This window comes from Phacochoerus africanus, chromosome 7, assembly GCF_016906955.1.
Source record: "Phacochoerus africanus isolate WHEZ1 chromosome 7, ROS_Pafr_v1, whole genome shotgun sequence".
In the NCBI taxonomy this organism is placed as follows: Eukaryota; Metazoa; Chordata; class Mammalia; order Artiodactyla; family Suidae; genus Phacochoerus; species Phacochoerus africanus.
In genome coordinates, this window is record NC_062550.1 from 91,802,678 (window position 1) to 91,830,670 (window position 27,993).

General features: G+C 38.1%; 1 protein-coding gene across 10 annotated transcripts in view; it reads right to left on the reverse strand.

Moving 5' to 3' along the window:
- VEZT (vezatin, adherens junctions transmembrane protein) overlaps positions 1–27,993 on the reverse strand; it is a 69,013-nt gene that overhangs the window by 13,456 nt on the left and 27,564 nt on the right. For 3 of the 10 annotated variants that reach the window (XM_047788252.1, XM_047788254.1, XM_047788260.1), the window contains exons 2-9: positions 27,160–27,294; positions 23,446–23,532; positions 22,208–22,246; positions 18,180–18,355; positions 14,607–14,882; positions 11,734–11,883; positions 7,561–7,708; positions 1,115–1,446 (exon numbers count right to left, since the gene is read on the reverse strand). In XM_047788252.1, the coding sequence (XP_047644208.1) occupies positions 1,115–1,446; positions 7,561–7,708; positions 11,734–11,883; positions 14,607–14,882; positions 18,180–18,355; positions 22,208–22,246; positions 23,446–23,532; positions 27,160–27,294 (1,343 nt within the window). Of the gene's footprint in view, positions 1–1,114; positions 1,447–7,560; positions 7,709–11,733; positions 11,884–14,606; positions 14,883–18,179; positions 18,356–22,202; positions 22,321–23,445; positions 23,533–24,062; positions 24,136–27,037; positions 27,295–27,993 lie in introns of those variants that run through there. The other 7 variants (XM_047788259.1, XM_047788258.1, XM_047788253.1 and 4 more) reach the window with 7 other exon arrangements.

Consider the following 27,993-nt stretch of genomic DNA (forward strand, 5'->3'; position numbering starts at 1 on the left):
TACACCACAGCTCAAGGCAATGCTGGATCCTAACTCACTAAGGAAGGCCAGGGATGGAACCCGCAACCTCATGGTTCTTAGTCGGATTCATTAACCACTGAGCCACAACGGGAGCTCCTTTCTTTTCTTTTTTTTTTTTTTTTAACATTACTTCTTTATAGACCCTGATTTGCCTATCACAACTTTTCACTGAAATCTTTTCCTTTCATGATGATCCAACTTTTGCTACTCACTCAAGTAGAGATGCCTTGTCTCCCATATGCCCTGTGGGAGACAGGGATTTCTTAGGCCCACAACGGACCCCTGGAACATCCTTGACTCATAGTTTCTTATGTTTTTCCCCTATGTCTTAACCATTACATCAACCTTATATACACATTTCAGACTCTGAACTAATAGTAAAAATTTATCTTCAAGTGTCTCTTTGACCTTAATCATCTATCCGTGTACATTGCATCCTTCTTCACTCCAGTAAACTCGCCTTTTGATTTTACTAAAACTTCAAGTTCCTTTTACCCATTTTCTTATCTTACAAAATAAACTGCTGTCCTCTCCCTTCCACTTCTTACCTGGTATCCAGGGTCAAGTACATCAGCTACAATCTTCTCAACTCATTAAATCCCGATGACCTTCCCCTGATTACAACACAACATGAACCCAATCATTTATTTCATCCAGTCCAATACTATGAGAATCTGCTGCAGAAAAACTTCACCGAAATGACTGGACCATACATTTTACTAAGGTGGAGTGCTGACAAATGCCACACAAAATGGAAGACCGGTAAATATAAACTGTGGATGTTACATTTTAAGTATTCAACTGGAGTAATGCATTACTCTTCAACTACATGTAATAATACTTCCCTGCTTTTGTCCTAGTTTTCTAGGTTTTCTGTTGAAGTCAGGAAAAGTAAAAACTATAAATGACTCCCCAAAATTACAGTACTTACAAATCACTGTTTGCTGTATTTGTAGCTATAAACCATCCTTCGGGCTGCGTGTCTCAATGTCGTTGCTTCTTTTTAGCTAGGACACAAACTCACAACCACAATGGCACAAGAATGAAGCTTGCTACTTATGGGAACATTTCCTTACACAACTTCTAAACTTACTCATTCAGTAATGCTTTTAGATGGAGCTGTAAGCTGCGTACTGCTGTATGAACATTATTCAGTTCTCTTGACTTTTGCTGAGTTTTGGACAAACGCTGGGGCACTGACTGGTGCTGAGTTTCAAAGTACCGATAGAATTCATAGCTGCGCTTAAGCTCTTCTAAGCAGGCAGAGTGAGCATGAGGTAGACCTTGCGTCACATCAGATAAGATACGATGAGGCGAAAGTGCTGGAGTAAGTAAGGGCCCAGGAGGTGAATTAGTCGTAGAAAGTAAAAGGGATAACCTCCTGAAGAACTCTGAACTCTGTGCCACCCACAGTTGGAACAAAACCTAAAACAGACAAACACCACCAAGAAAAAAGGGTGAGATCAATAAAATACTAGCCAACATTCAAAACAAACTACAAATTTGTTTATCCTAACTTATGGTTTAAACTTTTTTACTTTAAGTCATGAACATAGCTGAGTTTGAACTACTCAAGACACACAAGAATGTTACATCAAATTATGCAGTCATGGCACATGGGAACTTCTGATCTCAAAATAGCAGCTAACATCAGTGTATAATTTAGTGTAATTCTATCCTAAAAGAAAAGTCAGAGAAGTGTTGATAAAATGAGACCTAACTACAAGTGAGTGTTCTTTGATGAATTATTTTAAAAACATGCACTAAGGAAAAAAGGAGATAGTAGGAATGATGGACCTATATAAGTCCAAAGAAATGGGTCAATGATGGATCCAGAGTTTGGGGTTCAAAATCATACCATTATTTTGGGCTAGGAAATAGCTAAGAAATAGCAAAAATCAGTCATAGAGTGATCATACTCAAGAATGTCTGGCATGAGAAACTATAGTATTCATTCTTGGAATACACCCCATGAATCCAGACAGCAAAAAATTTCTCCAAATGGCCCTGTTCAAGAGGACAGTATCAAACAAAGACACAAGGAAACAATCCAGTATGAAGAGGAGTTAGCACACAACAAAGAAAGAATTGAACCATTCTGGGTAATTTAGATTCCAATTTTTTACAACCATGAAAATGGACATTATTTAAATTGCCTTATTAAATGAATTTTTCAATTATGCAAATAATGAATTGAGATAATTTAATGAAAATCTATTTTACTATTCTTTTTTTTTTTTAAATGCACAAGGCGAAAATGCCAAATTGCTAAAGATATGCTCTCTAGGAATTCTTAAACATAATTACAAGTCTATCTCACAAGTCTCCTTATTTAACCATTAAATTTTGTCACGAAAATGATCTTGTCACTGCTGTGGCCTGTGGTGTGGGTTCAATCCCTGGCCTGGGAACTTCCATATGTCATAGGTGCTGCCAAAAAAAAAAAAAGATTCTCTTTACTTTTTCATTCAGCAAATTTTTCTTGAGTGCCTGTGATGTACCAGGCAGTATCCTAGGTGCTAATAATACAGCATAGAACAAAAGTGAATCAGAGTTCCTGCTGTGGCTCAGTGATAACAAACCTGACTAGTATCTAAGAGCATGTGGATTTGCTACCTGGCCCTGCTCAGTGGGTTAAGGATCTGGCGTTGCCGTGAGCTGTGGTGTATGTCACAGATGTGGGTTGGATCCTGAGTTGCTGTGGCTGTGGTGTAGGCCAGTATCAACAGCTCGATTCAACCCCTAGCCTTCGAACTTACATACGCTGCAGTTGTGCCCTAAAAAAGACCAAAAAAAAAAAGTGAAACATATCCCTGTCCTGATGGAGCTTATATTCAAGTGGGGGGAGGGGGGTGATAGATATTAACAAGTAAAAGGTAAGTTTCTTGGCTGAGGGGGTGTGGGGAAAGTCGAGCAGGAAAGGGGAACAGCAAGTGTGTGTCTATGGCTGTGTACATGAGGGAAGAGGAGGAAGAAGCACAGGGAGCAGGGGCGGCTAGCAGCGTCTCCAAAAGAGTGCCACCTCCACGATTCGAGCCACCATGAGGGAAGAGAATTCCAAGGAGCGAGAGGATCAAAAGCAAAGTCCCGTCCTGCGAGGATACTTGGCTCATCTGAGGAGCAGCTAGGTCAGTGTGTCGGGGAACATGAAGCACGGGGGAGTGTGGTAAGTGATGAAGTAACTCACTGAAGAAAATCTGGTTTTTACTCTTAGAGAAAGTGGGAACCACAGGAGGGCTCTAAGCAGAAGAGTCGTATGATCCGAGTTGTGCTTTACCAGGATCATGCTGGCTGCTGTGTTGAAATCACAGGGAGCTGAGGAGCAGAGGAGACTACTGGGAGTTGCTGCAATAATCCAGGTGGGAGTTAACAAGTAGCTCACACCATACTGTTCGTGGTAAGAGGTAAGCAGAGGCAGACTCTGATTATACTGGGAAAACAGAACTGGCAGAATCTCTTGACAGATTGGTTGAGAATAAATGTGTTGATACAGATGACTCCAAGGTATCACACCACAGCAACTAAAATAAGTTCGCATTGCTTACTGCTATATTATCCAATTAAACCAAAATTCAGAAATATAGTTTTTTTCTATTTGTTCATTGAATAAGAGAAGCTGCTGTGGATGAGGGGATAACCATAGTTTATGGGCGATTAGGAAATTTTGTTGGTTTTTTTTTTTTTTTTTTTGCTATTTCTTTGGGCCGCTTTACTGTTCACAGGATATTTATTTATTTTGTCTTTTTGCTATTTCTTTGGGCCGCTCCCTCAGCATATGGAGATTCCCAGGCTAGGGGTCTAATCGGAGCTGTAGCCACCGGCCTACGCCAGAGCCACAGCAACGCGGGATCCGAGCAGCGTCTGCGACCTACACCACAGCTCACGGCAATGCCGGATCGTTAACCCACTGAGTAAGGGCAGGGACCGAACCCGCAACCTCATGGTTCCTAGTCAGATTTGTTAACCACTGTGCCACGACGGGAACTCTGGAAATTTTGATTTAAAGCATTTTCACAAAATACAGGGTGTTTTTTAAAAGCAGGAAGTATAAAGAATATAATTAATAATATATATTATAAAAGAAGTTAATTAAGGAATTCCTGTCATGGCTCAGCAGTTAACAAACCCGACTAGGAACCATGAAGTTGCAGGTTCGATCCCTGGCCTCACTCAGTGGGTTAAGGATCTGGCATTGCCATGAGCTGTGGTGTACGTTGCAGATGCAGCTTGGATCCAGCATTGCTGTGGCTGTGGCATAGGCCAGCAGCTGCAGCTCCAATTCGACTCCTAGCCTGAGAATCTCCATATGCCATGGGTGCAGCCCTTAAAAAAAAAAAAAAAAAAGTTGTTAGTATCTTAGTATTTTCTTATACGTATTTTTTAAAACAGAGTTGTGGCCATACTGAATATACATTTGTGTAACCTGACTGTTCCACTGGTTTCTCCAAGTGTTCATAAAATCTCTATAAGCAAGTTGTAGCTGCTACACAGTGGTTCACCATGCTGGATATACCATAATCCATGCAACTATTCCTCTACTGCTACACATTTAGGCTGTGTTCCATTTTTGACTATCATAAGCAAAGTTGATAAGCAACCTGGTACAGAAAGCTTTGCTATATTTGAAATAATTTCCTTAAGAAAGATTTGCAGAAATGGGGTTACTGATTCCAAGCATATATAATTTTTAAGGCACTTTAAGTGCCAAATTGCATTCTGAAACAAAGTTTAAGGAACTAAGGAAACCTTTAAGAAAATTATCATATCAGCCTCAGAAAAAGATGGTGGCAGCCAGGACTAGAGTGGAGGGGAAGGACTTGAAAAAAATGAATGAATTTAAAATATATATATATACATATATTTTTTGTCTTTTTGTTGTTGTTGTTGTTGCTATTTCTTGGGCCGCTCCCAAGGCATATGGAGGTTCCCAGGCTAGGGGTTGAATCGGAGCTGTAGCCACCGGCCTACGCCAGAGCCACAGCAACGCGGGATCCGAGCCGCGTCTGCAACCTACACCACAGCTCACGGCAACGCCTGATCGTTAACCCACTGAGCAAGGGCAGGGACCGAACCCGCCACCTCATGGTTCCTAGTCGGATTCGTTAACCACTGCGCCACGACGGGAACTCCTAAAATATATTTTGAAGGTGAAAGTGACACAAAAATCTATTCATAGCTTAGATGTGAGGGGTAAAAAGAGGGAAAAGAAGGATGGTGCCCAGGTTTCTAGCTTAATAAGTTGTGTGGTGCACTTGTTGAGAGGAGTTAGAATGAGGTTAAGAATAAGGGCAAATTTCAAGTAACAAGGAAAAAAAAAAGAGAGAACTAGAAGTTTTACATGGATCTGAAAATTTTAAAGATGTTATGGTTTATAGTCTCAAAACAAAATGGAAATTGAAAAGTATGCTGTTAACTGCACTTGCACTGATTGCCATGGTATCAAGTGAAGTTTAAAGACTAGAAACACACGTTTCTGTAACTGCTTTAAATTATGTTTTTTTGGTTGTTGCCTTTTTTTTTTTTGGTCTTTTTGCCATTTCTAGGGCTGCTCCCACGGCATATGGAGGTTCCCAGGCTAGGGGTCGAATCGGAGCTGTAGCTGCTGGTCTACGCCAGAGCCACAGCAACGCGGGATCCGAGCCGCGTCTGCAACTTACACGACCGCTCCGGGCAACACCGGATCGTTAACCCACTGAGCAAGGCCAGGGATCAAACCCGCAACCTCATGGTTCCTAGTCGGATTCGTTAACCACTGCGCCACGACGGGAACTCCAAATTACTTTTTTTCCATGCTATTTTTTTCTACTACTAACTCTAGAGCAGGTCACCAAATGAATATACCATAAATCATTACCAATCTCATTACTGAACTTTTGTTTCCAATATTTGCAGCCTTATTAATATTATGAACATATTTTGCATATATCTTTGACTACTTCCCAAGATGAATCTGTAAGCTTAAAACTGAGTAAAGGGTACACATCTTTATGAAGGCTGGTATTCACTGCTAAAGCGAAGCAGTTTATAATTTCTCCTCTAGTATGAGGTCTCTCAGAATCTTCACTAACAATGAATATTATCAGCTTTCGATATCTTTGACAAAATGTTTACTTACCGTGTTTTGTTTTGTTTTGTCTTTTTAGGGCCACATCCATGGCACATGGAGGTTCCCAGGCTAGGGGTCGAATTGGTGCTGTAGCTGCCAGCCTGTGCCACAGCTACAGCAACCCCAGATCCGAGCCGCATCTGCGACCTACACCACAGCTCATGGCAACGCAACGCCGACCCACTGAGCGAGGTCAGGGATCCAATCTACATCCTCATGGATACTAGTCAGAGTCGTTTCCACTGAGCCACGACGGGAACTCCTAGTTATTGTTTTTATCTGTTATTTTCATTACTAATAAGGTTGAAATTTTTTACCATATTTATCGGCCACTTCTAGTGTTTCTTTTGTGAACTGGCAATTCATGCACCTGACCTATCTTCAATAGACTTTAGTGCTCTTCATACTGAAAGAATTCGAGCTCTTTGTTATAAATTATTACATTTTTTCCTGAGCTTATTTACGTTTAAAGTCTGCAGCACTTAAAGTTTAGAAGTTTAATTCTTATGTTAAATATATCCTTTTATGTGGCTTTTTTTTTTTTTTTCCTTTTTAGGGCTGCACCCACAGCATATGGAGGTTCCCAGGCTAGGGTCTAATCAGAGCTATAGCCGCCAGCCTGTACCACAGCCACAGCAACGCTAGATCTGAGCCAAGTCTGTGACCTACACCACAGCTCAGGGCAACGCCAGATCCTTAACCCACTGAATGAGGCCAGGGATTGAACCCACAACCTCATGGTTCCTAGTCGGATTCATTTTCATTGCACCATGACAGGACTCCTATGTGGCTATTAATATATGAAAAAACTCTTGTTCTAAACAAGAGATTTTGGAGATTTCCCAAGGGAAGATATAGATCTTACAAGTTTTTTACACATTTGTTGGAACAAATGGCTAGTAAATAAAATCACTCATATTGGGTTTCTATTAAATTTACTTATGATATTTTCAAATGCTAATTTAATACAAGAAATACTTAGAGTAAGAATTTTAAGTATTTTAATATGAAAATACAAGAATCTCCTCATCCAGGAGTTCCCATCATGGTGCAGCAGAAACAAATCTGACTAGGAACCATGAGGTTGTGGGTTTGATCCCTGGCCTCACTCAGTGGGTTAAGGATCCGGCATTGTACTGAGCTGTGGTGAAGGCTGGCAGCTATAGTTCCAATTAGACTCGTAGCCTGGAACCTCCATATGCCATGGGTTCGGCCCCACAAAGACAAAAGGCCAAAAAAAAAAAAAAAAGAATCTCCTCATCCAATCTTTATGATGCTCTCCATCTTTAAAGGCAGCTTCAAAAACATCAGTAAAGCTATTATGGTAGCAGTATCCAGCAAGCAACAAAAGGCACAAGGTGATTTAGAGAGCACAGGAACAATCCAACCACATCTGTCTTTTCTCCATCCCTCCCTGTCCACAAATAGAATACCTTCAATGCAGGCAAGCTGAAGCCATCTGTAAGGTTATGTGCTTCCTCTTCTGAAATCTGCTCTTCACTAAGTCCAAGGCCCAGCTCCTTAAAAGGCACCACACAGATGTAGTTGGTTACATTATCACTCTCAGAGTTCAGGGGGTAGGTTAAATTAGGTTAAGGCAATCAACAAAGCCTTTTCATTAAAGCCCAAAGGGTATAATAAACTGTCCAGAATGACCTCTACAAATCTTCTGAACTTTGAGACATACATGTTTAAAAAAGAAACTAATCTTAAAATCTAATATATGAATATACCTCAAATCCTATAGGATGCATGAGAATATCTTTATAGCTAAAGAAGTAAAAGTTCAACACTTAGCTAAAGTGCTAATTTAGTTCTTTCTGACACCTACCCTTTGAAACTATATTTTGTACCTTATTGCATTTGTACTCAGGCCTCACCACTCCCTAGCAGATACTTCTCTTTTCCTCCCCATCTGCATATTGCTGGCCATCATTACCTGATGGTTATTTGAAAACTTACAACTACTGATATACATGACACTAATAAGCCTATTCCATTAGGCTGTTTGACATAGACTGCCTTTCTGTTTCTGCCTTCCTCTTCTGCGTGGGCCTCTATCAACATTACTGTGTGATTTCCCCCTCTTTAACTGTTTTTGCAAAGAATTATATCCATACAATTCTTGATATCTGAACTCTTCCTGCATTTATAGCATATTCCTTTTGGTCATATTATAATAATCTTTTGATAGAGTACTAGGTTGAGTCTATTTGAGTATTTATACTTCCATTTTTGAGACTGGTCTGTAGTTTTCATTCTTTGTAATACATCATGTTTCAGAACTGAGAGTATAGTATCTGCATAAATAAAATGATGTAGAGTAGCTTTCTATCTAATCTTTTCCAAAGTCTGAAATATTAAAAAAAAAAAAAAAAAACCCATCTGGACCAGGGAGTTAAACATTTTCTTTCATTCACTTAGTTTTTGAATAAATAATATATTCACAGAATTAAAAACTTATAAGGGGTATAGTAAAAATTGCTTCCTATTCCTATCTCTTAGCCACCTAGTTCCCCTACTCAAAGGCAAAGGCAGTCACGGTTACCAGTATCTTTAAGATATTTATGGATACATACAAACATAAAAGCATATCCAAATATAAATGTGTATATACATGGGGATATATATGTATATATACATACATGCACACACACTCTTATTTATCCCCTCATAACACATACATACAATCCTATGGACAAATGGAAGGGTAGTATAAATACTGCAATGTGCACTTCGCTTTTTTTTTAATTTAAAAGTATAATTTGGAGATCATTCCACAACAGCGTGTCAAGAACTTTTACCATTTTTTTTATAGCTGCATATTTTCCATTGTTTACATATATAAAGTGATGTTTGCTTTTTTAAATGCAAGTCTTTTCTTTTCTTTTTTTTTTTTGTTTTTTTAGGGCCGCATCCGTGGCATATGGAGGTTCCCAGGCTAGAGGTCTAATCGGAGCTGTAGCCACAGGCCTACACCACAGCCACAGCAACGCCAGATCCGAGCCTCATCTGCGACCTACACCACAGCTCACGGCAATGCCAGATCCTTAACCCACTGAGTGAGGCCAGGGATTGAACCTGCAACCTCATGCTTCCTAGTTGGATTCATTTCCTCTGCACCACGATGGGAACTCCAAATGCAATTCTTTTTATTACATGTCTGATCTCAAATTTTTGAATTCTTCCTAGGTAAGTTTTAGAGATTTGTATTTTGATATGAAGTGACCCATTTCCCCTACAGTTTCAAAGTTGTGGCCATCCAGTCGCATATACTATCCCCTTATAATAATTTTTTGTTCTGTTCTTATTCCTAATCTTGTATATTTCTACTCTTTTTACTCTGGGCAGGCATGCGAGGATTTATATACCTTACTGGCCTTTTCAAAGAAATGGTGTATATTTTTTTAATTCCTTAAGGCTTCTGGTATGGAGAATATAACCTGGCTCTGTCTACTTCTGAATCATACCTCCTATTCCAACTCCCAATTTACTGTGCTCCAGTCTTAGGGTATGATGGTCCTTTTTCTATAATCATGCTCAATTCACTCCTGCCACAAGCTTTTTATATTCGCTGGTCCATCTGACTAGAATTCCACCTTTCTTCTCATTCAAATTTCAGTTTAAATTCCCCTGTCATCCAATCGAAAACAGCAACTCACCAATCACTATCCTATTCCCCTGGGTATCTTGTCTGTCTTGGTCACTGATAGGTCCCCCGTATTGAGATAAGTGACAGGGAACTCATACAATTTGCCATCTTTGTTAGGCCCCCTCACTTCCCATCCCTCACTAAACTATAAGCTCCTTGAGGCAGGAACTGTGTCTATTTTGTTGATCATTGTGTATCTAGGGACTAGCATATCTTGGCATAATATTCACTGAGTGAATAACTACTTACAGTTAACATGCCACATTGTCATCTTTCTATCTGTTTCTAAATGTTTGCTTCCTTCTACTTGAAATGCAGACTTTTATCTTCAAGGCCACTTCCTACTCATTCCTTGAGGGTCAACTCAGATGTTATGTCCCTGAAAGCCTTCTCTGACTTCGCAGACCAAGTGCATTGTCCTGCTGTGCTGGAAGGCACCCTGGGCACTTACACTGTATTGTGAATATCTATTGACTGTACTCAAAAGTCTTTAAAAGTAGGTAGTACAAGTTGTTGCCCTGTCTTCCGGACACAGAGCAGGCAGGTGTTTTGTCAGTAAAGGAACTGAACAGATAAGTTCTTGGCTAAAATGAAAGTGGTTTTTCTCAGTTTCCGAAGAGACAGCACAGTATGGTATTAGTGTGTGTATAAGTCTAGACAGAGTAAATCTATCTATACACACATATACATACATATATAACATACATACATACAAAGATTTTGAAGTCCTATGTCTTACAGTTAAGACACAGCTTCACCTCTTACTAGTTGTGTGACAGTAAATCCCATATAAATTAGAGATTTTATTTAGTTTCCTCATAAAGTGGAGATAAGAAAATCTAGCTGGAAAAGTCTCTGTAAGAATATAATGATAGGACACAAAGCACTCTATAAACTTTTAAGCATTATATTTATCAATACTACAGTACCCAGCATACTGAAGGCACAGTCTTAGCATCCCATGTATTCATTCCTTATCTACAAATTTGAACTAAAGATCTTACAAACTTTTCTTTTTCCTTTATTTTGTCTTTTAGGGCTGCACTGAGGCATATAGAGGCTCCCAGGCTAGGGGTCTAATCAGAGCTACAGCTGCCAGCCTATATACCACAGCCACAGCAATGTGGGATCTGAGCTGAGTCTGTGACCTACACCACAGCTTGGGGCAACACCAGATCCTTAACCCAGTGAGCGAGGCCAGGGATTGAACCCATGTCCTCATGGATACTAGTCAGGTTCGTTAACCACTGAGCCATGACGGGAACTCCAAGATCTTATAAACTTTTATTTTCTGACTAACAGAACTAATTTCTTGATTTAGTAAATTTAAGAGACAGCCTTATTGCCAGGCAGTCTTTAAGTGCTTATTATATACTGTCTAAGCACCTTATTTGCACTAATTAATTTGCTCTAACAAAAACAGTCAGAAAGACTGCGTTATTATTGTCATTTTACAAATAAATAAAACAAGGTACAGAGAGTTAAGAAACTTGCTTAAGCACTCATGCAGTGACTGATACAGCCAAAACTTAGACTTAGCCAATCCGACTCTAGAGCTTCTGTTTTTTTAAAAGGGAAGGATTTCCTGTTGCCAGTTTATTTCCATGTCATGATGCAAAATTGCCATGTTCAGTAATGTTTTAAAAATGTCTGACCTAGGGAAGGTAGGTTCTTTTGACTTTATTCTTTGGACCAGCAAAGGGAGAGACTTCAAGTTTTTCCTTGTTAAAAACGAGCCACATGAGAGCAGAAGAACTTTCTTCCTGTCTTTTACTGTCATTCCCCCTGGAATGCATTTCTAGTTTTAAAAAAAAAGTGATGATGGAAATCAACCTCAAAATAGGCAATTTCAGCTTATAGTTAACTTTCACAGGATACAGCTGTAATGTATAGATATTATATTCAGGACTCTGGAAACAATATTTTTTTCTTACATATAGACAAAAAAGGATATTTTTTCAGCATATATAGGGTAGCTAGCCTTGCTGCTTGAAAGTTGGCTCTTACAGTCCTGTAGACAGCTTTCCGAAGACCGATGAGATGCTGACTGGGATGCTGTCCAGCTTTATTAAATGGGCAAGCAGCACTGACCCTGTCAAGCAAACTTGAAAAGTAAAATGTGATACAACTGTACAGGTGTCCTAAAGTTTTTGTTTTCTAAATCCACAATTCTATTAGTCTTAGGAAACAATTCCTTTTTCATGATTTTCATTAGAAAATTATTATAAATATCCCAACTCAGGTCTCATAAGTAGTTATTTCCCTGAAACATTTACAGCCATCAGAAAAAAGACAAATTGAAAATTTAAAATCTCAAAGAATAAAAGCTTCCTCTGATATGTGGAAACAATGAATTTTGATTGAAATATAGTAGAAATGTAGGAATACTTAAGTCTGAAACTACAATTTCTTATATAGACACTTTCTCTGCTGGAATAATAATACTGTGGTACGACTTTACATTTCAAAACCTATCTAGAGTAAGCATGAAAGCCTTAATTATAAACACTTTCACATTCTTAATATACATTTACACATGTTCATCAATCTTATTTTTTGTCATTTGTACAGAACAATCGAATACTGTATAGAAATACATTCTGTACACTCATAAAAGTAGGGTAAAATGACTTACCCACCTGCAGCCACTGGCACTTACCTACTTAAAATGAAGTAGGGGACGCAGAAAGATAACAGGACCAGTGGCCAACAGGGGAATGCAAGTAGAAAGGCAAAGTAAGGGTTACTGTGTGGTAGCGTAGCTACTCTCAAAACTGTTCAAGAGGAAGCACATTTACTAGCACTTTCCAAAAGATCAGTGGGGGTACCTATTTACAACAATGTTATATAATAGATTATGCTTTTATAAATGAAACTCTGAATGATTTCACATTACACAGCTGTCACGGCAGTAGGTTCGTCACCTAACTAGTAATTTCTCCCAAGAGCAAAATAAAATATTGGAATCTATAAATGTCTTACACTATAACCACAAGTTTGCAAAATAAGACATCTAACTCAAAATTTTAGAAAATGTTAAACCAAACTAAAACACATTCAGGCATTAAAAATTAAGAGAAAACAGGACAATGGCTGATAGGCTTATTTCAAAATAAAGGAATGAGGCAAAAAAGGATTAAATTATTTGCTAGAGAGGAAAAATTGAGGCAGAATAAAACAGCACTGATGTTTGTGTTCTATTTTATTAAATCAGCCTTTAAAATATTTCTAAAAAAATCATGGTTCAATTTATTATTCCTCATAATTTTTCCAATCCATGTCCCAGTTAGATGGAGAGAAGTACTATTTTTCCAAAAACTGTCCTGCCTATCTGCATTTGAATAGATAGAAGTCATAAAGCAGAGGGAAATCCTGTCTAACTAACCCATTTTAGCTCTTCATGACAATTCTATACTTATGTGTAAAGGTGGGACAATGACAAAAGGCACAGGATCTTCTATACATGTGTAAGCATTAACTGGACGCAAGGCCACTTAACCAGGCAGTCCTCTGGATAAAATGCTGTATAAATCAGGATAAAAAGGAGCTACTACTTACTTAGTATGATTTTTAACTTTTAAAATTTGACCATTAATATTTGCTACACTCTATTAACAAGAAGTGGCCTTTAACTACCATAGAAGGATAAAAATTATTAGCCACTGAGGACTGTAAACATTTTGAAGGGAATAAAATCTCCCTTATGTCTCAGGAATTTTAAACACTGTTCCAGAACACAACAGAGTGAAGAATGAGATGGGCTACTGGAGACTCTTCAACTTCCTTGCTTCATGATGTTTCAAATACAGCTTCTATACCAAGATTATTTATGTACTACTCTAGAGCAGAGCAGCGAAGGATGCAATGCCCACCAAATGTTCTTCTGCCCTACTCTTTTCATGAATTTCTACATACAACTAATTAAGAGCAATAATTGTTTTTTATCACATACTTTCTTCCACCTACAGGTTGTAAAGGTTGTATGAGTTATATAAATTATTAAATATACTATAGTACTATTGTCATCTGTATTTACTTGGCAGCCCAGTGTACAGAAAAAAAGCTTTAGACTCAGACGGAATGAACTTGAACATGTGCTCTACTACTTGTCATCATATGCATTTAGTTGTATGCAAAATTGTCTAGCACAGTATATGGAACATAAGTGGTGCTCAATAAACTTATCTTTCCCTTTAATAATAGAATAAGTAGCCTAACTATCCAGTAGCTCAATACACTTACAGCTACACTGGTGAACATTTAATGTCCTTTGGGAATGTGAAATATCATTATTTGCATGATATTCTGAGGGCATCAGTGCCATAATATCTGCTAATATTTACCTAAAGAATATTATTAATACATGGCAAGATTTTTCAAAATGAATTCATGTCAGATACATTATCTATAATGTAAACTGAGTAAAGAGAGCATGTGGCAAGTGAGTAAAGGGAACAAACATTTAATGGATAACTACTACATGCTAGGTTCAAGGTTCTCTATTTTATATATACATACATAAATATATGTAAAAATGCTGTTAGGGTCTCTCTATGTATTATCTCATATAATCACAGGGTAACACAGAAACAGTCATAATTCTCAAAGCACTCTGGTTTCTCATAATAGGCAAGCAGAATCATTCTACTTATTAAATATAGCATATAATATATTTATTTCTTCACTTAGCAGTTAATGGACTTTAAGAAGTGCTAAAACGAAATCTAGTTTTTTCTGTAAATGCAAGACAAAAATGAAAATAGGTAATAAACATTCTAATTTATGTAGTAGAAAAGAATTATTTAAAAAAATGAAAAATGAACTCACAGTGTAAATCCTCTAGAAATGACTTCAGTTTCTTGAATAAGACGTAAAGCTTTTCTTACGAGGTTAGTAAAAGCTCGGCTATTTGTTGTTATATCTTCCAAATGGACAATGTATTTTTTTAAGGTTATCTGTAGTCTGGCTGTCCTCCATAATCTCAAAGCTCTTATGATCAGATAAACAGATAGAATCATTCCCCATACCAGCCAGGAAGATACAATCCACCAAGTGGGAAGCATAATGAGCAAACTAATGAAGGCAAATAGCATTGAGACATCCCTAGAACAGAGAAGCCAAGAAAATGATAGCCATCAGTCCAGAGAAAGATGAATTACTTTAGCCAGTAATTCAGGTTTTCTAAAATAGATAAAATGCTAGCTTCTTTCTAAAGCATGACTTTAAAAAATATATTTTAAAAGCAAAGTGAGGAGTTCCCTGGTAGCTTAGCAGTTAAGTATCTGGTGTTGTCACTGCTGTGGTGCAAGTTCAACCCCTGGCACAGGCATGGCCAAAAAAAAAAAAAAAACCTAAAAAGTAATATGAAACAGTTGAAAAATATCTAGCACCACTGTCTAGTTGCTAGACATAATTGTCGAGAGCTAATAAGTTTATTAGGTAAAGGACATAAACAGGTGCCTTCTGAAAAAACTTAAAAAAAAAAGATATATGGAGTTCCCGTTGTAGCACAGTGGAAACAAATCCAACTAGGAACCATGAGGTTGTGGGTTCGATCCCTGGCCTCACTCAGTGGGTTAAGGATCCGGCATTGCTGTGGCTGTGGTGTAGGCTGGTGGCAACAGCTCCAATTAGACCCTAGCCCAGGAACCTCCATATGTCGCGGGTGTGGCCCTAAAAGGACAAAAAGACCAAAAAAAAAAAAAAAGAAAAAGAAAAAATGTACTCTTTAATCTAAAAGCAAGTTGCAGATTTAAAACTTCAATTTTAGGAGTTCCTTTGTGGCTCAGTGAGTTAAGGATCTAGTGTTGTCACTGTAGCAACCTGGGTCACTATTGTGGCACAGGTTCTATCCCTTCCACATGTCGTGGGTGCAGCCAAAAAAACAAAACAAGACAAAATCCAATTTTAAATATAAAAGTAAAAAACTTTTTTTAACTGATTTTTATTTAAAAACATTAACTTTTAGAGTTCCCTGGTGGCCTAGTGGGTTAAGGATCTGGCACTGTCACTGCTATGGCTTAGGTCACTGCTGCAGCATGGGTTTGATCCCTGGCCCAGGAACTTCAAGATATTATGGGAATGGCCAAATAAAATAGCAAAGCCAAAAAGACCCACTAATTTTTAATATTAAAATACTTTACTATTTTGAGGTATTATGAGGTCTTTTCCCCTAAAATCAGACTTCGATTATTTGTACAAAATCAAATCATATCTAAAGAAAACAAAAGCATTTTTCCAATTAGAAATAATATACACTTGATGAGTAATTGTTTTCAATGAAGTCATCTAATTTTAAATAATTATCATCTCAATTCTAGAATATATATATTTATTGCAGCCTATGATATGGATAGGTTCTGTATTTTTATACACTTTAACTGAAGTAAAAATATCTATCACATTTTTTAAAGTTAGGTCAATACAAATCTATAGACTAAAATACATCTTTAAAGCAATGAAGCTTTGATGAAACTCTATATAAAAGAAAGAGGTAAATACACAGGAGCTGTACCTGAGGACATCTGAAAAACAATATATGAAGACAGTTATGATCAATCTATAAAGTCACAGGTAAGAATGCCCTAATTTCCCTTGGAATCCTTTACTGTTAGAAAATACTGTAATATCATAAAGCAAAATCTCATCATATACTTTTATGTATTTATAGCAAAGTTTAAAGTATTTACAGGCCTCAGAGTAGTTTAATCACATTTGTGGCTAAGGAAACTTGAATGTAAAATTGTAAAATTCTTAAAACCTATGGTTTCCTCCAGCAGCTTAAGTTGTTCTGTTTTAAAAGTGTAAGATGCTTTGTTTCATCATGATGGCATCTGAGTGACTACACATTTGGAAAACACCACACGTTGCTATCTGTACAATACGAAGCTTCTTTTTTTTTTGTCTTTTGTCTTTGTTGTTGTTGTTGTTGTTGCTATTTCTTGGGCCGCTCCCGCGGCATATGGAGGTTCCCAGGCTAGGGGTCGAATCAGAGCTGTAGCCACCGGCCTACGCCAGAGCCACAGCAACGCGGGATCCGAGCCGCGTCTGCGACCTACACCACAGCTCACGGCAACGCCGGATCGTTCACCCACTGAGCAAGGGCAGGGACCGAACCCGCAACCTTATGTTTCCTAGTTGGATTCGTTAACCACTGAGCCACGATGGGAACTCCCGAAGCATTTGTTAATGTGACAGGAAAGGAAGATAAATTCAGAACACTGAGGACAATAAATTAACTACCTGTATAACTTGAAGAGTTAAAGCAATAATTTAGTTCACTTAGTAAACTTATACTTCAATAGGAAAAGGATAATAAGAGTTCTATCTATATACTCTCTTTTTGTTATTTATATATATGTCTTTTTTTTTTTTTTAACAGATTTTGGCCTGAGACTTCTGCATTAGACACAAATTCTTCAAACGGCTGACAAGTTTTAAGACAGTCTGAACTGTCTCTGTTCCCTGTGATCTCTTCTCAGCCGACAAAGCAGGAACTGACTGTTTACCTCAATGTCCCATCCTATGCTTGGTGTCTCTACAATGTGATGACGATATAATCTGTTAGTTGTAAAGAAACATAAAGTACTGGAACATATGTGTATAGGCATACAGGTAAGACAGATTATTTTTCAGCATATGCTGTACCCTCTTGTTGGATTGTTAAACACAGAACTAGGAGTTCCCGTTATGGCTCAGTAGAAACGAATCTGACTAATATCCATGAGGACACAGGTTCGATCCTTGGCCTCAGTGAGTTAAGGATCCGGCGTTGCTGTGAGCTGTGGTGTAGGTGAGCAGCTACAGCTCTGATTCAACCTGAGAACCTCCATATGCTGCAGGTGCGGCCCTAAAAAGACAAAAAAAAAAAAAAAAAGGAAGAAAAGGAAAAAAATGCAGGAGTTCCCATTGTGGCTCAGTGATAAGGAACCTGACCAATATTCATGAGACAACGACATGGGTTCGATCCCTGGCCTTGTTCAGTGGGTTAAGGATCCACCTTGCTGTGAGCTGTGGTGTAGGTCACAGACACAGCTCTGTGTTGCTGTGGCTGTGGTGTAGGCCAGCAGCTGTAGCTCTGGTTAGACCCCTAGCCTGGGAACTTCCATATGCTTCAGGTGGGGCCCCAAAAAACAAACAAAAATCAAAAAACAACAAAAAAACCCACACAACTAATAATACCGAGTTGAAATATTTAATAAACAAGTTGGATTTTTTTCTCCCTTCATTTTACGTAGTATCTACTTTAGAAAGTACCTCTTTTGAAAAGCTCTGGCATATCATTACATTAATCACAATGCTAAAAATGTTTATAATGCCTTTACAGTAGAGAGCATGATGATGGGATTTCCTCTGCTAAGACTACATGTAAGCAAAGGATAGATGTTTTTTGGACAGTACCAAATATTAGGGGTTGCCAGGGAGCCAAGTGTTGGAAGGTATCCATTTTCCTGTTGTTGAGATTGCCCTGCAGACAGGATACTGGGATCAAGTAGCTCAATCAGCTCCACATCCTCTTGTAACAAGACTTCCTGTTGCAGGATGGTATTTAGTGAGTCGAGTCGGAATCCAATATCCTTGCCATTAAAAGACCGGAAGAGAAGTTTAAATACATGCATAATTTTATCTTCAATATTAAGCTCCTACCATATGAATAAAATTAGAGGTAGTATAGACTGCAAGAAGAAGAAGCAATAGTCCATCTGTTTTCAGTATGACACATAGGGCTTTATTTTTACTGTAAAAGTGAAACAATAAAGACGGAGGTAGACATTACTGAGCCACCAGAAGTGGCTATTTTTAATAAAAAGATGTTAAGTAATTACAGATTAATAAATCTGTGGAGTTAAGCCTAATTAATTACATTGTTGGAAAACAACATGGAAAAGACAATACTGTGACAGAAAAGATGCTGTCCCTGGATACTGCAACAATACAGCCAATGTCTAAGAACTACATCAGGATGAAGGCTTTCTAAAAATGGACATTCAGATGTTAAAAATATATCAGTAAGGAATGTAATGCAAATGACACTCACATGTGCAGAGCACTTTCTAGTTTACAAAATGCTTTCACATATACCAGCTCATTTACTCCTCCCTTTTTTCCTTCTACCCATTTAATAAGGAGTATCTTACACATACCAGGCAACATGCTTGAGAGTAAAGACATAAAAAAATGAACAAGATGTACAAGTTTTCATTCTTAAAGAGTTCATAGTTTAATGGAGTAGTTACAGTACGAAGTGCGAAGAAGTGTGATGAGGTATGACTAGGTTATTACGGAAATGGCATAAAGGACCAAAACTTGCAATAGTCAAAGCAAGTCAAAGAGGGGATACCTAAGCTGAGTCTTAAAGCATGAACAAGAACTGACCCAATGAAAGAGTTGGAAGAATGGGATGAAAGAGAATGAAAGCAAGCCTCTTCAAGTTTGAGGACCTGCAAATCACCAATACTAGTTTTGTGCAGAGTGTACACGGCGCAGAGGTGAGAGATGAAGTAGCGATGTTAGAGCAGATACACTAATTCCCACAGTAACCCCAGGATGCACATTTTCCTCCTCCCGTCTCCATTCTACAGAGGCGACAACTGAAGCTCCCAGAAATAACTTTCCGGAATTCTGATTTCAAACCCTAAATCTTTGGTAATTGACTCTTTCCCTGAATATAGTCTATCAGAAAATTTCAAGGTCTATATTGTAATAAATTTGGGAACAGAGTGATCCTATTGTACATTAAAAAAATAAAAAGAACATTAGTGGACAAGGCAATTAAAGTAAAACCAGTTAGGTCTGGGGTTGGCTCTTAATCACTTCCATACCCAGGCTAGCCTGAGTCCATCTTCGGGACTTCGGCAGGAATGCAGTGATCCTGACAACAAACTATGAGGACACAGCCTCTTGATCATGAGTAAGACATCATTTTTATCACTTTTAGATAAAAAGATGACAATGTTAGATCTATTTGGATGTATTTCTTTTTAATTATCAAAAAAAAAAAAAAAAAAAAAACCCCTCAGTGGAATATTGATCTTCCTTTCAGCCCAGTGTGGCTCTTCTCTGCCCCCCTGCAGCTTATGGAGTTCCCAGGCCAAGGGACGGATGCAAGCTGAAGTTTGAACCTACACCACAGCTGTGGCAATGCTAGATATCTTCACCCAGCTGGCAGGGGTTGCGTGCCAGTGCTGCAGAGATGCCAGTGATCCCTTTGCACCATAGCAGGAACTCCTGGTGTGGCTTTTTTGCCATCTACTGACATACCCTGCCCATACTTCTGTAGCACTTCTATGTTTCACCTTTGAACTACTGCCTGTCCTCCCTTACAATCCTAACTTTAGAAGCTACTTAGTTTTCTGACTTTCCATCCCACTTTCATAGAGAGAACAGCACAACTCACTTTATACTACTGTTGGAGATGGGGAGGTGGGCAGTGGGCTGCAGGGTAGCAACTGCAGGTGGGCAGTGGAAGGCAAGGAGGGCAGGAGGTCAAACATGGCAGCTTTCCAAGTATTCTCTGAAATAAATCTTCACATATTGGCCTTATAGTTCACTTTGGATTTCCCAATCAGACATGACCATATTTAAATACATATATTAAAAATCAAACTTTTGCTACAAAACCTCGAAATCAGGCCTTTTTTGAAAACCTTATGTATTCATATATAGGTAAGTTTAAAGAAGCCTACTTAAATTCAGGCTAAGGCTGAAAGAGAGGGGGAAGCTTAAAGTAGAATGGGAGCTCTCCGCCTTCACAGATCCTTTTCCCGGACATGCTAATTAATCAGGTCCTCACTTTCTTCAACACCACTCCTTGGTTCAGACCTGTTGCAAAACTGGGATAAAGCCTCCCCAGACCAGTATGATGTGAGGCAGTATTATGGGTGTTCTGTGCAGGAGGGGAGGGGTACTATATGAAACTTGTCTCACTCTGAGTGCTGAGACGTAGTATCTGGGTGTATGACTTAATCCCACAATTTAAGCAAGTTAATAACCTTTCTGTTCCAGTTTCATCATCTGCAAAATGAGAATAGTACCCACTTCATAGGGCTGTTGCAAGGATTAAAGAAGTCAGGACTGGTAAACTGCTGAGAATATCTGGCACACAGTTAAGCACTAGTAAGTTTTAGCTATTAGTCTTCTTAGCACACATGAAACAATTAAAAATACAACAAAGAAAAGCATACATAATACAAACATAGAACATAGCATAGATAATAATTATAAGGTTGTTGAAGAAAATCAGAGAGCCACTAGGCTGAAGTTTCTAGAAAAGGCCTTCAGGAAGAGCTAGTATTGCTTATTGAAAAGATTCCAATAATAGAAAAATGCAAAGAATTTCACAGTATAATAGTACAAATATAGACATAGAGAATAGGTAAGGTATAAAGGAAAGAAAGACTATATTGGGCTGATGAAAATGCTGGTGGATAAAGCTGGAAAGGTAGATTAGGGCCAGATTACGCAGACTCTTTTAGGCCAAAGTGATAAAATGGACTTGATGTGATGGATAGTGGGGATCTTTATAGAACCTAAACAGAGAAATGGCATCAGAAGATAACTTAGGAACGTCTCTGCCGGGATAGAATGAAAGCAAAGCTAAAGAATAAAGAAATTTGGCTTCTAGGGATGGAGAACCGAACTTATTCATGTGTCAATATGTGTCAATGATCTTATACACTGTTTAATATATAGTGCTATTTAAAAAAGTTGATGAGGATCAAATGAGAGAACGTGTGAAAACATTTTATAGGCTAAAAAGGGCTTAAAAAGTGCCAATATCATTAATATCATAGTTGCTATAATGAATTTTTAAAAAATCTTTAAGAAGTACTACCTTAATAAAAATGACTAATGTGGAGTTCTCTCATGGCTCAGCAGTAACGAACCTGACTAGGATCCATGAGGATGCAGGTTCAATCCCTGGCCTTGCTCAGTGGGTTAAGGATCCGGCGTTGCCATGACCTGTGTTGTAGGTCGAAGATGTGGCTTGGATCTGGTGTTGCTGTGGCCGTGGCGTAGGCCGGCAGCTGTAGTTCCAACAATTTGACCCCTAGCCTGGGAACTTCCATATGCCGCAGGTGCAGCCCTAAAAAGCAAAAAGAATAATGGTGAAGTGTTCAGCTATCATGGAGCAATTGCCAGCATCTTTATAAAAAGAAAAGAAGGACTAGCTCAGTCTGTATAGCTAAGATATTTTTAATATTTCAAAATCAAGGGCAAAAGTCAAGCAATCTCATGCCAGATGCCCCAACTAAGTGCTCCTATAGTTCTCCACAATATAGGCACACAAGGGATGCATACAGAAGCTGGCACTTTACACTGAAACATGACATGAAACACGTGACCAGTGACAACTGGGAGTGAAAAGATAAGGACTATGCGGACTATACTTAAACCACAGAAGATGTATATGGATCCATATACCTTACCACAGTTCTAGTACCACTGAAGAATGAGGATGGCTCCACCTGGATAGAGATGATATTTTACATAGATGACAAGACACTTCACTGGCCTTCTCAACACACCTACAAAATGATACCTGAACAGAGAACTTGCCCTTATTATGGATTGCTACAAAGTAATTTTAGTCAGTCAAAACTAAAAGAAACTCAAGCTAGAGAGGTGGTACATTGTAATGGAAAGAACCTGGGCTTGGAAACTGAGAGACCTGAGTTCAAATTCTGACTCTATCACTTTCTAGCTGAACATTCTTGAACAATTCACTTAATAAGTATTCTTAACCAAACTGAAATGTCTGAACTTCAGGCTTTCCCAGTGGTAAAATACACTAAACCTTATACAGCATTTGGATTACTGAATCAAAATTGTGAAAGCACTTTGTAAACATCGCTTTACAGAAGACAATGTACAAGAATGATAATTGTCATCATAAGGTCACAGGCCAGCAGAAGATCCTGAAACCTGATCACCTGTGAGAGCCATGAGAATTTTTAAAAATTAATTAAAAAAAATTTTTTAATTAAAATTAATTTAATTTTTTAAATCTATACTACCTAGGACATAAAAACGTTGAGGTACTCCCTCCTGGGGCTCAGAGATGAAGCAAGTATTTGGGGCAACTCTGTGATTTATCAGTCTCAGAGGACTAAACTTTATATATGAAATTGTCAGAGAATGATAGATTAATGATAAATAAATTAGGGAGGAATCACTTTTGATTTTGCCCAAACTTGGTAGGCCTAAGCTATGGAATAGACAGTAAAGTTGCCAATGCCAAGGGGAGAGATGGCACTAAAAAATCAATTGCATTCCTCGCCGAGAGGAATACCTGTCTGTGGAGGAAGGCGGCAGCAGGAAATGAGTAATCTAACAAACAGGGTTTCAGTAACTACCAGAATATCCTATTTTAAGTAGCTTTTAACCTCCTGGAAGACCTAAGAAACAATATTAATGAGTCCAAATGCAAAGATCCACAGTTATTGAAGAACTCCTTCCCCCCGCTCCCGCCCCCGGCTTAGGTGATACAAACTTTATGTATTTAACACTTCGTGGAGTGAACAGTCTCCTTTTGGAGAACAACCCAGAATTTCTAATCAAAATCAGTCACTGCTCAAATCAGCAGCAGAACAATCTCTGATTCATCGATTCTCCCATTAACAAACTGAAGCCCTGAAAAGTGTCAAAAATTAGAGTGAACACTTACCAACTTGTGAAGTAAGTCATCATTCTTATTGCACTGAGCTAAAATCCAACTTTTGATGATTTCAGCCACTTTTAACAGGATGCCTTGCTGAAGGAGACGAATGACATTGTATAGGATTATTAAACCATACTTAAATAGCAGAAAAACTTCAAATAACTTACTTCTAATTAATCACAATTTTCATCAGAAAAGGAAAGAAAAAAAATCATCTAGGGTATGTGCTTCACCAGTATTTATCAGCCTTCTTATTAGATCCCATTTGCACATCAGGATCATTTGGAGATTTTAGTTAGAAAGATACTCCTGGGCCCCCCAACTAAAAGTTCAGATTCAGTAAGTTTGGAATGAGCCCTGGAAACCTAATTTTAAAAGAAGAGTCAGAAGTCATCGTGAAGCAGCCAATTTTTCTTGGGCACACCATATACTATCTAGGTCAGCGTGAGGATGGTGGATGGGTATGTAGTTCAAAACAAAACCCAAGTACTCCAAGTTCTCAAATATTAAGAACATTTCATTCTACAATACTGAGGCAGAAAGATATTTTACTCAATTTTAGAAAAACTGTCTCATATCAAAATAAAAGTTATATTACTGAATCAATCAAAAATTTAATTTACCTTAATAGCCCATTTCCTGTTCAGGCCAGTAAATGGAGTTTACATTCATTGAGGGACTACTATATCCCAGGTACTGAAAAAGGGTCATGGAAACAAAGATGAATACACATAACTGCTGTTTCAGGAACTCAGAAGAGACAGTACAAATAATTGCAAACCAATGTGAAGTCTGGCAAACTGTGGGAAAAGAGGTCAAGAGGAGCTGACACTTGAGCTGAGCCCCAACAGATGAGTAGGAATTTAATAACAAAGGAGGGAAGGACATTCCAGGCAAGGGAAAGGACGAGTCAAGGAGAGAGAATGGAGGCACATGCCATGGGGATGGTGGCACAGTTTGAGAGAGCTAAAACCCCCCAGGAAGAAGGGCATAGTAATGAAATCTAAGGTACCATGAAATAGGTTTTAAAAGACTCTGGTCTTATGAATAGTTTAGAATGTAACCTATAGACTGTGAGGAGTCACCAAAGGTGTTTATGTAAGGAAGAGAAAACAATAAAAATCAGCACTTTAGAAAAATAACTGGCAACAGTGCAGAGGCTGTGCTAGCAGGAAACGAGGGTAGCCAAGAAGCGTGATTAGGGGCCATGATAGTCCAGCTAAATAATGATAAAGGATTGAACTAGGATAGCAAAAATGGCAATAAATAAGGATTTGATTTTAGAGATAAAGAAACTGAGTCAATAAATCACTTAGTGAGCAAATCAATGCCGGAGTGATGGGAAATTGTAAGATAATTGAGAGTGTGGTAGTTTGGGAATATAGAAAGAACACTTTGTTTCAGAAGTGCTAAGAAAAAAAACCCGCTTTAGACATGTTGAATCTGAGTTTTCTGGAGCCCCGGCAGATGCAAATGTCTAACAAGTATCTGAAACTCAGTGAAAATGGAGAAGGGGGCAAAAAGGGGACAAGATCCCTCAGAGAAAACCGGCCGAGGGGACTGATGCTAAAACGCTATGGAAGGAATGTTTAATAATAATCACAGGAAAAGAAACCAGAAAAATATACAGAGAATGAATATTCATCGTAAGAATACTAGTACAGACTACTCAGTAAGTACTTAACAGTCACATTTTTAAAAAGTTTAAAAAGGTGATTGATGCTAATAACTGTTTCACCACGAACTCAAACAGAAAATTTGCTTCCCGAAGAAAATTACTGGTACCTTCACAGCTTGAACAGAATTTGGGTGAAAATTCTAAAAATATATCTTCTGAGAAGAAACAACAAATCTTTCAAAAATTTCGCTGCTCTAGATTTAGAAAAACTCCATTTTAGTAAGATATAGCTCGTACAGTTGAAATGTGTAACATAAAGGCTAAACAAACTTCTAGACATGTGGTAATTTTAGAAAACACCCTCTGGCTATGCTTTTTACCATTCCTTAATTTCTGAGAGGATGAAACTTTTAACACTTATTTATTTATAAATTAGTAATGTTTCCATATGTAAAAATAACTGTCATAAATGAAAAAAATTAAATACTTACAAAACACAACTTGGTGCACAGGTGCACCTGCCTACAGACACACACAGACACACACACACACACTAGAGGTCAACGTCGGTCTCCTACCCAACACTATCTCTTGGCCTATTCTTTGTCTTTTGAGGCCAAATAATCTTAAATACAAATTTTAATCTATAAATAATCTTTATAGATATATTTTTAGATTTTGCTTTCAAAACTTTTCCCAGGAACATTCATATTTGAAAGGAGCAAGAAGAAAGGGTTTAAGTACAGAGGACTAGCAAAACTGGTTCTAGTCCCTAACTCCACCTTGTTAGTCAAAAAAAACATTTCTCTGGTGTTTACTCAGCTGTTGCAAGGGGGCCCACCTTAGTTACCTCACATTTTAGAATTTTTTTCTAGGAGGAAGGAAAGCTCCTTCCCTCTCTATCACAGAATAAGTGACTAATTGAAAACTTTAAAGCCTTCTCCTGAAAGTAACTCAGTCTTATAATAAAACACTGATTAAACTAGAATGCTCAAAAGAGTTCCCTGGGGGCTCAGTGGGTTAAGGATCCAGCATTGGCACTGCTGTGGTTTGGGTAGCTGCTGTGGTGCAGGTGCAGTCCCTGGCCCTGGAACTTTCACATGCTGCAGGCGAAGCAAAAAAAAAAAAGAAAAAAAAAAGAAAAGAAAGAAAACCAACCCAGAATGCTCAAGAAATGAGGTAATCTGGTTATATTTTTTTCTAGCAAACTAGAATTCCTTTTGCTAAAACTGAAATGTACTGGAATATTTTCTTATTTTAGTAAATACAGCCAATAGAACATAAATCAATCTAGTGAATGCATTTTTTTTTTCCTTTTTATGGCAGCACTTGTGGCATATGGAAGTTCCTGAGGTAGGGGTAAAATTGGAACTGCAACTGAGGCATATGCCACAGCCATGGCAACACCAGATCCAAGCTGCATCTGTGACCTATGCCACAGCTTACAGGCGTAACACCAGATCCTTAATCCACTGAACGAGGCCAGAGATTGAACCCACATCCTCACGGACACTATGTCGGGTTCTTAACCCACTAAGCAACAGAAGGAACTCCTAGTGAAGGCACTTTATAGAACATCTCAGCCTCACAGTGCTGTACATTAGCTCTAAAAAATTTACTGTATAAAAGTAAATGACATTGCAGGTAGAAAGGGCACGAGATATTTAGGTAAATATACCCACTCCATCACATATCCTTGAAACTGTTTATGAAATACTAATTTGCTTCTTATAATTTGGATTCTCCTTTAAAAATGTTTTTAAAAATTCTACCTCAAGAGTCCTACAGTTGCATTCTCATTAAGGTTTTAGTTTATTTTTCTGGTTTCTTCCAGATAACTTCAATATTTAAATAGGTGATATTTTAAAATCCTCAATCATATTTCATTATACAAATCAACCATGAGATAGTCCCAAATAGAGAGCATTCATGTTTATCTAAACAGACGTACTACTGATGAAATAAAAATGAAAGTCTTACCAGCGTGGGGGAGGACATGGAGGTGCCAACAAGGTGGTTTTTGCAAGGATAAGAGTAAAGGCAGTTTAAATAATCAGTAAAGAACACAAGATTGAGTCATAGAGATGAGTATGCCTTCTTACTTTTGGCAGCGCTCTTGCAGGAGGCTTTGCTTGTCCCTCTGTCTCTGTGCATTTTTCTGGTTTTGGTGACAGAGAAGAACATATTTCAAAGTCCGTGTGTCCCAGATCCTGTAAGTACTGGTAAAGTGGAGAATTCTGAAAGAGACATAAAATATAGTCCAAGATTGTTACTATAGTTGACCCTTGAACAACATGGGTTTGAACTGCAGGGGTCCACTTTTATGAAATTAAATACCTCTTTCAAAAATAAATACATACCACCGCACTTCATCATGGAAGCTGGCTGAGTCCCTGGAAGGGGAACTGAGAAAAGGGGGCCCCGTTGTAAAGTTATACAGGGGTTTTCGATAGTGCAGGGGTCAGTGCCACTAAGTCCCCTATGTTTCAGGGGTCAACAGTATTTCACAAGTTTCAGAGACCAAATTCTCTATTACGACAAGAATGCCCAAATTCTTTAAGGCTTATTCTATAAAGAACTGAATTATCTGTCACGATGCTACTTAACATTAAAAAAAAGGTCAACAAACGATTCAAAAAAGTAACCCAAAAAAGGAAAAACTCAATAAAACACAGATTTTTTTTTTAAGGGACTACCAAGAAGAAAAAATGAATTTAGGAATATAAATAGGTTTGTTAAGCAATTTCTTTGTCCAAAATTTTGTAGTATTAAAATAGATCGCTTCAAAATAGCTAACCCTGGCTAAAGACAGCCCCAAAGAGAACCTACAGTGAAAAATAGTTATTACTTGAAGCGAAGAAGTAAGCAGTGATCGTCCTGTATCATTTATAATTTTAACATGCCATCAATTGATTAATTCATTCAGGTACAAATGT